Raw genomic sequence first — 11135 nt, 5'->3', positions numbered from 1 at the left:
CCTTGTGGGATTTGGCTTGAAAATTGAGGGTGGGATGTTCAGGTGCTAAAAGTGTTGTGGTGGGGGAGACTCAAGGGGGTTGGCAGGTTTGTGTGTTACCCTGATGGGTGGGTGCTCATGTCCCAATGTCCTGAGGCTGAGAGGGTCCCCTGCCACCACAGAGCTGGCATGAGGGATGAGCATCTCTGTGCCCACTGCCACACTTTGCCCTGGTTGGATTTTGTCTGGTTGGGTTTTGTCTGGATGTCTTTCACATCTCTGGGTGGGTTTGGAGATTCAGCACCATGGGCATGGCAGGCAGGAGGGGGTCCCAGAGAAGATGGAGCAGGAACAGCCAGTGGTAGAAACAAAGGAATTTATTTTGGGCCCAGTTGAGAACAGTGAAATCCAGGAGGAAAGGCAAAAACATGGATAGATAAGAAATTCTGAGGCTGTGCTGAGCCTGGCTGGGGCTGGAGGAGGATGAGGATGGAGCAGCTGACCCGGTCCATGGGGGTTACCCCATCTGTGGAACTGCATTGCCTTCACCCGTTTGCTTCCCGGGCAGGGGACAGGCATGCTATGGGAGAGGGGAGATCGGCTCTTGGTGCTCCCTTACCACAGAACCACCAGGAATGGCTGGGGGAGGATGCTTGAGGAGGTTTGGGGATGCACAGCGGGGAAGCTGCGCTGGGGGGCTAAACTTAATTCCCCCCAGACCCCCATCCCAGCTGGAAACAGAACCTGGCCTGGGGCTTATCCACCCCAGGGAGGGGTTTGTACCTCTCTGGAAGTGTAGAACACATCCTCCTCAGTGAAGCCCAGGCAGTGCAGGTGGGCTTTGAACTCCTCCATGTGCTCTTTGCTCACGTTGGGTGTCCGTGCTGTCAGAGAAATGGAGAAGGGGGGGAAAGAAGTGGTGTTTTAGGGTTGCTTTGCTCCTGGGTGATCCCCATAGTGCAGATGGGGAGCTCACTGCCTGTCCCCATCTTTCCCCTCTCTGTATCAGGGGAAAAGGGGCTTTTTGCCCTGCTTGTGAGGACAGGAGATGTCTGTGCCTCTTGACTTGTCCCTGGGAAAGCATCTGCTCACCTGAGAGGCTCAGACTTGGGAAGTCAATGTTGATGTGGTTCAGGATCAGCAGGTCTTTTTCACTTTGGATCAGTCTGGCCATGGAAGCCACCATGTTACTATCAACTGGAAGGTATGGAGAGAGTGAGATTCCCCCACTGGTGAGGATCCACCCCATGCTGGGGCTCATCACCTTTTATCCTAGCGACTCATCCCAGTGGGAACCCACAGTACTGCCATAGACGCGGTGTGTGGTGGAAGAAATCTTTTCCCTCTGCCTCCAGACATGATTTTAGGTGTAAAAGGCTCAGGGTGCCAAGTACAGGGAGGCAAGAAGCACGAGGGTCCAAGGTGTGGCTGAGTCCCCCCACCCCATCCCTGTGCTACAACTGGAGCTTTACCGTGTATCAGGGTGGAGTTCTGGTGAACGACCTGGACCTTGCTGGAGTTCTTCACCACACATGTCTCATTCCTGTGGGGCAGAGAGGTCAGAGGGCACAAATACCCCCCAAAACTGCCCCAACCAAACCTGAGGGATTTGGAACATGAGCAGGACTGCAGAGCTTAAATAAATGTGGCATAACTGCTCTCCAGCCCCAAATTTGTGGGGTGTCTCAGCCCAGAGGATGGCACCAGAGGGTAGCAATGCCCCTGGGGATGGAGGAGCCAGATCAGGGGGGTGAATCCCTGTCCTTACATTCTTATGATTTCAGTGACGTCGAGCTCATCTTCGTGGCTCCCGGGAGAGAAGGAAAAAGCCTCAAATGTCACTGCTCTCATCTCTTCCAGGTGAGGGGGATACCTGGAGGCACCAGCAATGTAGAACCACTGTCCCAGGAGCTGCAGAGGGGAGCAGAGTGGGGAAGGTTGGAGGGGCTGTGCCAGGTTCACTCCCAGGCACCCTGTGAGTGAAAGCAAATGCTGTGTCTTATGTCCTGCTGTCCCACAGCCAGGAGCACCCCCGGTAGGTGACTGTCCTGGGCACGATCTGGGCTGGGTGAGGGTCTCTGAGTTTTGTCCCCTCTCTATTAAGGCACTGCTCCAGCTCCCAGGATGGCCAGTTCTTTCTTCAGGGGTGTCTTTCCTGCTCCATGCCACGCTGTCATTGCTTTCCTCCCATTAAAAGCTCCCAAGGGATTAAATACTGTTTATGCAGTTGAAGGGTTTGTGGATGGAGACTCATGACCTGAGTCACCATCACTTGAAGGACTTACAATGGTGTGGTGAGGCACTGGGATGGTGCTGCCCATCCTGGTTTGCAGGGAAATGGAAGCAGGACCCCTAAAAGCACCTGCTCATGAGATTATGGGTGCAGAGCCGCAAGGCTTAACCCCTTTCCCGTGCTCCTGTGCAGCAGTCTGGATTTTTTTTTAGGGAAACAAGCATGGACAGGCAGTGAGATAAACACTGAGCTGCCAGTGCTCTTCCCATAACCTCCTCCCGGATCCATAAGAGCTAGGGATGGTGATAGGGAACCAGAGGATAGGTGCCTCAGATGAGGGCAGGACTTACCCAAGGGACGGTGGTGTTGTCGAAAGTGATCGGGATGAGTGGGGCGCAGCTTGGGGGCTTGGTGGCCAGGGTGAGGGGCAGCCCCAGGAAGAGGGTGAGGGTGGCCAACATCTTCTGGCCGTCCAGGAGGATGTTCCTGCTCTGCCAGGCTGTTGCTCAGCTCTGTCCCTTATATAGGGCTGCCAGCAATGCTGGACATCCCCAGCACCAACGTGCCTGCTCTGCTGCCAGGCTGTTTGCTCAGGCATGAAGCAATAGCAGGCGGAAGAAATTCAGCTTGCAAAATCTTGGATTTCGCCAGTGTAAAAAGACGAAAGAAAACCTCCCACCAATCTAATGCTTCACCAATGCGGGCTTTTGTTCTCAGAAACTGCAATTAATTTTGTGGGTGCCTGGCGAAGTGCTCGGCAGCTTCAGGTGTGTTTGGAGACCTTGGGGACGCTAAGGGCAGCAGGACATGGCTTTCCTCCACGGGGCAAATAAACTGTTATGGAGATGGCTGGTTGGTAGCTTTAAGGGCTTTGGTCCCCGCTGGCCTCGTGTCCCCTTGGGACATGGGGCTTGCACGGGGGTTTACGTGTGCTCTTAGGAGTGCAGATGCCGTGGGGGATTCCATGGGGAAGGGGCCTTGGGTATATGAGGCAGAGAACCCATCAGTGCAATGGGCTCAGACTTTTTAAAAACCATAAATTACAACTTCTTTAAATGCAGCATCTCCGTATTTGACAGTGCCTTACAGCTCCTCTAATGTTGGCATCGTAATTAAGTGTGGTGATTAATTAATTAAAGGTGTTTGCTCTCACCCTGCCCTCAGCAGCTGCTTCAGGACCTGTGGCTCATGGCAGGGACAGTCAGCCCCAGGTAGCCGGGTTTTAGTGCCAAGGCAGAGCTGGTGCAATCAGCCAGCAGTGCCGGGAAGGGGCAGAGCACCAGCTGAGCAAACAGGACTCAGCCCCTTCCCGCTGCCCTGTCGCATCTGGCACCACCCAAAGCAGCTCCTGTGCTGCACCGTAACGGGGTTTTCCCCCTTCCCTCCCTTCCTTCCCTTTGCCGCCCTCTTTTTTCGCCCCCTCCCCCTGCTTTGCCCCCTGCTGTTGCCCTCATCTTTCCCCTTTTTTCTCCCTTAGTTTCCCCGCTCTTCCTTTCCCCTCCACCCCATTTCCCCCCTACGTTTTTCTTTCTTTTTTTCCTTTCCCCTCTTGCTCCCCAGCACTGTGGCAGGATGGGGACATGGATGAGGCACAGCAGTTGGGAGCCATTGGGATCCCGACCTTGTTGTGTGTTTGGCATCATCCTGAGGGTTGGGCAGGTCATGCAGGGACTGGCAGGTTTGGCATGAGGAAGGTTTGGAGTGTGGGTTTGGTTCCTCAGATCACTTGGAGGAACCCCTGGGAAATGGGATATTTCTGTGCCTCTTGCCCACCTAGTTTCTTATGAAGAACCAAAAAAACCCCCGTTCCAGTCCTGTTTCATTGCCTCAGTTTTAAATATTTATTTAAAGTCAAAAAAAAAAAAAAAGAAAAGAAAAAGGGAAAAAAAAAAAGCTTTAATGAGAACAAATGGTAACTGAAGCCTTGAGAAAACACAAAACCAATGGCATGGGATGAGAGATGGAGAGACCTGGAGTATGGGGGGTGTGCAGGGAGGCAGCGAGTGATGGGTGGTGGTGGTTTTGGCCTGGGGATGAGGTATTTCTGGCAGGGGCTGTGTGGAGGGCGAGGTATTTGGGACAGATTATGTTAACCTTTTCCGATGGTGGCTGGGAACCAACCAGCAGGCAGTAGTGACCAAAAAAACCAAACAAACCAAAAAAAACCCACAAAGAGAGACTCACAGATAATTTTTTTTTCCTCAAAAAAATAAAATCCATAGTCCATATGAGACATGACAACTCCAAACAGGCACTGAAGAGTTTCTGATACAGTACAGCTCTGATTACATCAATATTATTCCTTATATAGAATTAAAGATTACCATAATTATCCTCTTAAAAAAAATTCCTCCAAATTTACATATAGAGACTAAATGTCTACAAAACTTAACAAACAAAACCCTTCCAAGCTCGGCTGGGTTCTGAAACAAGGTACCATCATGTCAGTCTTGACAGAGGGGCCGAGGGAAGAGTTGCAGAGCTGGGTTTAAACGTGAACTTAGCACAGGGAGTCATGTGGGCAACTCAGTACAGCCCGACTCAGTACATGACAACCGACTCCAAAGGAGCTCTCTGAGGCTCAACACTTCTAGATGAGATGTGTCCCTCACTCCCCTCCCGAAGCAGTGAAGTGCTGATCAACAACAACAACAACAAAAAGCAAATTTGCGTGTAAATTGTCCCATAAGTGATGTTGGCTGTGGTGTGAGTTGTGGTATTGACACCCATGGCCACTGAAGGATCCCTTTTAAGGTGGCTGTTTCTCTGATTTAGCTGTAGAACACGATCTCCTCTCTTCCCAGAGCGATGATTCTATGGGGCTTATTTTTGGGTCTGTGGTGAGACATTGTAGCACCTTCATAACTTTAAATAAAGTCATATATATAAAATAACACACTTTTTTAAGAGCACCAGAGATTTCACAGTGAGAGGTAGAAACAAATCAGACGAGCCCATTCCCTCTCTCTATTTTAGCACCAATCTCCTCCCCTCTCCTCTTTCCATTCCCCCTTCTTTGCTTCCTGACTCTCCCCTACTCCAACACCACACGTGAGAGGGAGTGTTGATTAAACTCATGGAAGGAGGAACTTGGCTTTTTTTTTCTTTTTTTTTTTTTTCCTTTTTCTTTTTGCTTTAAATAATATAATATATATATTTTGTTTCTTCTAATATTGCACATCAAAATGCTTCCTGTACACAGAGCAGCCAGATTCAACTTGCAGCTCTGCCTGGGAGACCTGATGCAGCACATGGCCGTCCAGAAGGCGTCAAGCTCTGAGAGGGAAGCTCTATTTTTTTAATTATTTTTTCAATGGAAAGAACATTTGGTAACTTAGGAACCAGACAAAAATGGGTGGGTGGGTGGGGGGGAAACAATGAAAAAACCCACACGCTGCAAGTCGCTTGAGGTTTCTCTCAACGTTTTCTTTGGTCATGGAAAAAGCTTTGTGTGTGGAACTGCAACATCCAGTCCCCTGATCCTTTTTCACTGCTCACGTCCTGACTGACGCCCGCTTCCCTCATGCCCTTGTTCTTCCTTCTTTCAACAACTGGCTGAGTTCAGTAGATCATGGGTTCTTGGAGAACTTGAGCCAAAGGCTGGAGCAAGAGTTGACCTAAAAGATACAGCCCAGCTGCCCTTGCTGCAGAGAGGTGGGAGAGCCCCTGTAAGGACAGGCCAATCGTGGGATTGGAGCCTCAGAGCCTGGTTTCCATAGCTTGGTTCAAAGGAAGCAGATGGGGCCGACCTCGAGGTGATACTGCTTTCCTGGCTCGGATGGGGGCAGGTTGTAGATGTTGACAATTGGCAGCTGCTGAGGGTCCTGGGTCCGAAACGAAAAGAGGGTCCGATGCCAGCGTCCGTCCTTGATCTGTGGGGAGAGGGGGGACAGAGAGAAAGCTGATGAACCAGGGGGTGAATCCTGCTGGAAAGGAATGTGTTTCATGAGGTGTAAGCCTGAAAATCCCTGTGTGAGACAAGGGACTGTCCCTTGGGCTGAGCAGGTCTGGGGTGGGTTTGGAGAGCATTTTGGGGAACCCTTTATCAGGCTGATGAAAACTGAGCGTGAGTGGTATCACCAAAACAAACTCCTAATGCTGTGAGCCTGAATGCAGCCCTGTGTCTCCTGACTCTCTGTGGCACCAGACAAGAGCCACGGCCACCACCCATGGGGAGCTGTTCCCCTTTCTGCCGTTTAACTGCTCCTATACATCACAGGTAACTTCAGAATTTCATCTTTTGCTTTCTGTTTGAAGGCCATCTGCTTCACAGGAGCTGCTATAGCATCCTGGACTGGAAAATAAGTGGAGACCTGGTAAACTTGACCCTTCTCCCTCGTAGGATGAGCAGCATAGGTGTTACTTGAGCTCCAGAGTGGGCTCTGGCATTTCTCTCTACTTCTTCTTCCCTCTTTCACAGCAACATACCTTGCAATCATCAGCTGCCACTTCTGGCCTGAGCTGCCCACCCGCTTCAAACATCTGCCCGTTCCAGGCCCTGAAGCGCACGGCTTTTTCCGAGGGCTTCTCAGAGGAGCCTTCCTGCCAGACAGAGGTGTTCAGGCAGTGGATGGTGATGTGCTGAACCACCTCCGAGCTCAGCAGTCGCAGGAAGTTCATCTGGACTCTCCCGATGTCAAAATCCAGCTGTAAGGTGACAGAGAGGTCATAGGGGCACCCTGCAGAGGGGCTGAGGGGAGCAGGGTTAGTGCAAGGTGGGATAGCAAAGGGGGTCTCCTTTCCTCTCAGCACTGGTGTCCAGCGCTGGATCTGATGTGAATATGGGCAATAAGGGTCAGATGCCAAGTCATTTTGGAAAGTTTTCATGGGGACACAGCAGGTCCTTAAGTAGGAGGAAAAGAATGTAAACTTTGAATTCAATACAACTTGCAAAGCAGGTTCCAGCTCATCTGCAGATACTGCTATTTGTATTTTTAGTACAGGTACTTCCTCAACAAAAATCCTGCAGCAATAACTTCACTGGAAACTTGTGTATTTAAGCTGATCTCACTTTTCCAGGTAGCGGAAAACAAAATGCGAGAGTGACTCGAACGTAAGGTAATTCAATAGAAGATTTGGGAGCACGTGTTTGTGAAATTACTGCTCATGTTAAGGCTACGCTAAGTTCATTAAACAGCACTAGCACACATGGCTTTGTCTTGACAAGAGTCAGTAACAGCCTTAGGTGTATTTTTTAACTTCTGAGAGCAGTCCTGAGTTCTGGCACTAATGCTGCCTTGAGGAGAAACCTGTGTGCTGTGTCCTTGTGATCACTGTCTGGTGTCCTGGGACAACACACCCTGCATAAATATTTGGCAATAGCAGTATGGGAAATGCTGCTCTGGGGCTGTGCCTACCTTGGAGACAGTGACAGGGCTGAGACACGTCTGGCCACCATTGGTGAAGTTGCAGATGACCTGTATGGTGTCTGAGGAACAGCCAAGATTTGGGTCAATCCAGTAGGTACCTGAGGAAATGGAGGATTTGGGAATTAACAAGGACACTTAACCTTTTCTGTGAATGACAAAAGGAGAGTTTTGGTTTCTTCATGACTAGTCCCAGGGAAGGAGACCCTGTGAAACAGCCCTGTGGAGGATGCAGCCTTTGCACATTCAGGGCTTCCTACCATCATTCAGCTTCTGTTCACAGTTCATGAGGTCCCGGCAGATGCGTGCAGGGTTTTCCTTGGTTCCCAGGGGTCTTTTGATGCTCTGAATGAGGTTGCTGAGGTAGTGTAGAGTCTTAAAGATCTCCCCTCCATGGTCCAGCATGAAAAGGTCTGGATGTTGGTAACCCTGGAGAAAAAAGAAGGCAAAGTCAGGGGTGCCTTGGGGGCACTGGGTGCTGTAACCACAAGGGTTTCTGCATCATTTTGAGAAAAATCAGTGGGTCAAAGACAGGCTGTGCTGGCTTGGGGCCAGTGAGCCACAGGCCTTGTATTGTCCCAAACAGGACATTGCTGAAATACTGGGGAAGTCACAATGGCAAAGTCAGGAGGTTTGAAGCTTCACAAATCAGTAACACAACAGAACCGTATCTTTTAACTGGACCTTTGTCTGCATAAACTCCAGATATTCCACTAGAACAGTGACAAATCCTGATTTGTCAGGGCTTTGTATAAACTTTCTGCACATAGAAAGCACTGATAAGACCATTCCTAGTCTCCAGCTCAAGCAAAGACCAGGGAGTTCAAAAATTCCCTTGTACCTCTGTCTTGAGCGCGCTGTTGGAGTCGATCAGTGTCTGGAAAGCTGCCCCAAAGCTGTCTTGTTGCTGGTGTGGGGTGAAAAAGATGGAAACTGAGATTGTTAGAAGCTGAACATGCCCTGATGCAAGAAAACACTTCTCAATCTAAGGCTGTAGTTCAAGCATTGCTCTGCTAACAGAGCATCTCCTGCTGGACCTGAGTGTGTATCTTCAAGGTCCCAGCAGCACCTTGGCTCTGCAGGACTTACATCACCATTAACAAATGTACAGAGAATGGCAACTTACAAATGAGGCTGGAACTCCTGGCGGACCCTGGAAATCAGAGGGAAAAAGGGGCATCAGCCAGAAAGCTGGTCAGTCACTGCTGCACGGATATTCAGCCATGGCCTTTTGAAATCCCTGTTCCCCTGGAGCCCCTCAGTGCAGAGAAGTGAGAGAGGCAACAATGCTGTCTCTATAAAACACTTGGGGATGGTTTGGACTAAAGCACGAGAAACACTGGTCCATTCATGCACATGGTTTTGCATATGAGGAACATAACAAAGCCATAATTTCCAGTGAGGGAACAGTCCCTCTGGAGAGTACCATGGCAATCATTTCAGCTTGTTTCAATAATGAACTCTTCCCACATCTACGTACCGGAGGGCCAGGGTATCCTCGTGGGCCTGGAGGACCCTAAAGACAGAGTGGTATCAGTCAGTGAAATATCTCCAGTTTTTATTTCCATTTCTCATGGTTTTCACCAGCAGGAATCTATTCCCAGCCGTATTTTTGACACCTCACAGCAGCTTGTCCCTCAAAACTTTCAAAGGACGGGAAGTGGTCCCATTTTGTCCCAGCTCTGGGCACATCTGTCTACACCTGGTCTATTCCTGCTGCATCCCTTGTTTCCAGCCCTTTCAGCTCCTCAGCTGTCACTAAAGCTCTGTCCCCAGGTACTCGTTGCATTCTATTTGTGCAATTACCCACCCAGGAGCTTTGCCCTTGCTGAAAGCAACTGTTTTACTTAAATACAAGATATCAGTCAGAAAAAGGGAAGTCAGATACTTACCCTTGGACCTTGCAGACCCTGCAGGGGGAAAAAAAAGGCACAGAAGCTGTCAGAAAATGCTCATTACTGACCCAAAATCTCCCTGTACAGCCATGTGCTGTTCCCAAGGTGCCTGTGCAAGGGCTGAGTGCTGTACTGGAGATACCACAGTTGTGGACAACATGGTGAAGTGTTGCTGGGTTAAGGAAATGGAAATTTTACCAGCAGAGTGGTGTGGATGTATGTGCACATGTGTAATCAGTGTCTTGCCCTCATGGGAGCCTGATACACCCTGTGGTTATAGCAGAGCCCAGAGTGACTCTTGATTGTTCAAAATCAGGGACCCTCTTAGGGGCACCCAAGGTGGGACCACCACTTACCATCTCCCCACGGCTGCCTTTGTCTCCCTTGGGCCCCTGGAAAGCACAGGAGGTGGCTGTCACTGACCATTCACAAACTGCCCTGCTGGGTGCTGCCCCCCAGAAGCTCCTTGCAAGGACCCAAGTGCATCTCTAACTCATCAGCTCAGGTTGTCATATTGGCCTCCCCATCTCAAAGCAAAAAATGCCATTACTGGCTATTTTGGCAATGTCTGAGTTCATCTCACTGGTTTTTATCTCTGCCAGTAGCAGCCTCTGGACCAAGCTCTGAGTAGTGTCATGCTTGTGTTTTCACAAAGAGCTGACCTAATCTTTCACTTGTGTTCAGGGCCTTTGTCATTTCAGGGCAGGCAGGGATTTTCAACAATTCTCAAAATCAAGTGGTTCCCAGTTTAATACTTAAACACATTTAAATAATTTTTTTTTATTCTTCCCCCTCAGGCCAAGTTATTTGGAAAATCTGGCTTTCAAAAATCTGCAATAACATTCTTGTCTTCCAGTCTATTGAAAACCTTGCACATATGTATTGCTGTTCCTCACTTTTCAGCTAATAATCTCCTGGCAACTGTTTATGCAGCCAGAGACTAAGCCTACACTTTTCTGAAGCTGCTGATCTTAAAACCCCATTTTGTTTTCCTGATTACAGCAGGATTTGGGGGTTACTTATGCTGGCCTCAAACACCTTGGATCTCATGCACTTAAATTCTTCTAAAAAATACAGGCAGAAAAGGAGTGTGGATACTTACAGGGCTTCCTGTGGGACCTTGAATGCCGAGAGGACCAATAATCCCTTCTTTTCCCTAGAGAAGAAAAGACCTGTGTGAGCCACCACATGGGAGCTGCCAGTCATTTTCAGTAAGGCAGACTCAGTGAGGACACAGAATCTTTGCTGCTTTTCAGCAACTTGGTGGTAGTATTTGCTGTAGCTGGAAGAAAAAATAATTTCAAACTGCAAGTCCAAAGAGACAAGTCCTCACAGTATGGTTGTCACAAGCCTTGTTAAACCTCAGAAATTCCAGAAGCAGAATGATTTCAGTGTAGCTGGAGTGCTCTGTGCAGTGTGGCTGTCTCCAAGCCCCATGCAGATGTGGTCACTTACAGCTGTGGAGCTCAGAGGTGGTGCCATGGCCTCAAGTCACCGTGCTCCTCACAGCCCCTGGAGCCTCACAGAAACAGGGGTGAAGGAAGAAAATCCTCCCAAACCCCACAAACTGGAAAACCACTCACCATGAGACCCGGTGGCCCACGTGGTCCCTGAATGCCTTTGAACCCAAGGTCTCCTGGGGGGCCCTGCGAGCAAAAAATG

At 49.6% G+C, this 11135-nt stretch overlaps 2 protein-coding genes across 9 annotated transcripts in view; both read right to left on the bottom strand.

Moving 5' to 3' along the window:
- Positions 1 to 338: 338 nt before the first annotated feature.
- On the bottom strand, positions 339 to 2724 carry LOC121676320 (alpha-1-acid glycoprotein 1-like). Its single transcript, XM_042052669.1, has 6 exons — positions 2563 to 2724; positions 1748 to 1890; positions 1452 to 1522; positions 1072 to 1176; positions 763 to 863; positions 339 to 559 (listed from the first exon to the last, which is right to left on the bottom strand). The coding sequence occupies exons 1-6, from the start codon at positions 2671 to 2673 to the stop codon at positions 497 to 499; spliced, it is 594 nt and encodes a 197-aa protein (XP_041908603.1). The 5' UTR covers positions 2674 to 2724; the 3' UTR covers positions 339 to 496.
- Positions 2725 to 4387: 1663 nt separating this feature from the next.
- LOC121676137 (collagen alpha-1(XXVII) chain B-like) overlaps positions 4388 to 11135 on the bottom strand; it is a 146925-nt gene continuing 140177 nt past the window's right edge. For all 8 annotated transcript variants that reach the window (XM_042052225.1, XM_042052226.1, XM_042052222.1 and 5 more), the window contains 11 exons: positions 11057 to 11119; positions 10576 to 10629; positions 9830 to 9865; positions 9471 to 9488; positions 9059 to 9094; positions 8705 to 8731; positions 8420 to 8485; positions 7839 to 8007; positions 7570 to 7679; positions 6641 to 6859; positions 4388 to 6084 (listed from right to left, as the gene is read on the bottom strand). In XM_042052225.1, coding sequence (XP_041908159.1) covers positions 5938 to 6084; positions 6641 to 6859; positions 7570 to 7679; positions 7839 to 8007; positions 8420 to 8485; positions 8705 to 8731; positions 9059 to 9094; positions 9471 to 9488; positions 9830 to 9865; positions 10576 to 10629; positions 11057 to 11119 — 945 coding nt within the window. In that variant the 3' untranslated portion in view covers positions 4388 to 5937. The remainder of the gene's footprint in view (positions 6085 to 6640; positions 6860 to 7569; positions 7680 to 7838; positions 8008 to 8419; positions 8486 to 8704; positions 8732 to 9058; positions 9095 to 9470; positions 9489 to 9829; positions 9866 to 10575; positions 10630 to 11056; positions 11120 to 11135) is intronic.

This window comes from Corvus kubaryi, unplaced genomic scaffold (genome assembly GCF_017639235.1).
Source record: "Corvus kubaryi isolate FWS band 111438036 unplaced genomic scaffold, C.kubaryi_AGA036_p1.0 78, whole genome shotgun sequence".
NCBI classification, from domain to species: domain Eukaryota; kingdom Metazoa; phylum Chordata; class Aves; order Passeriformes; family Corvidae; genus Corvus; species Corvus kubaryi.
Note: the sequence above shows the minus strand (reverse complement) of the source record. Positions and strands in the feature narration are given on the sequence as shown.

What these genes read in the sequence shown, in the direction of transcription:
- LOC121676320 (XM_042052669.1), bottom strand. Translation starts at nt 2,673, where the DNA reads ATGTTGGCCACCCTCACCCTCTTCCTGGGGCTGCCCCTCACCCTGGCC. An exon ending in GAACTCCACCCTGATACACG is followed by an intron (nt 1,177 to 1,451) that starts GTAAAGCTCCAG and finishes CATACCTTCCAG; the next exon opens with TTGATAGTAACATGGTGGCT. An exon ending in TGTTCTACACTTCCAGAGAG is followed by an intron (nt 560 to 762) that starts GTACAAACCCCT and finishes CCTCTCCCATAG; the next exon opens with CATGCCTGTCCCCTGCCCGG.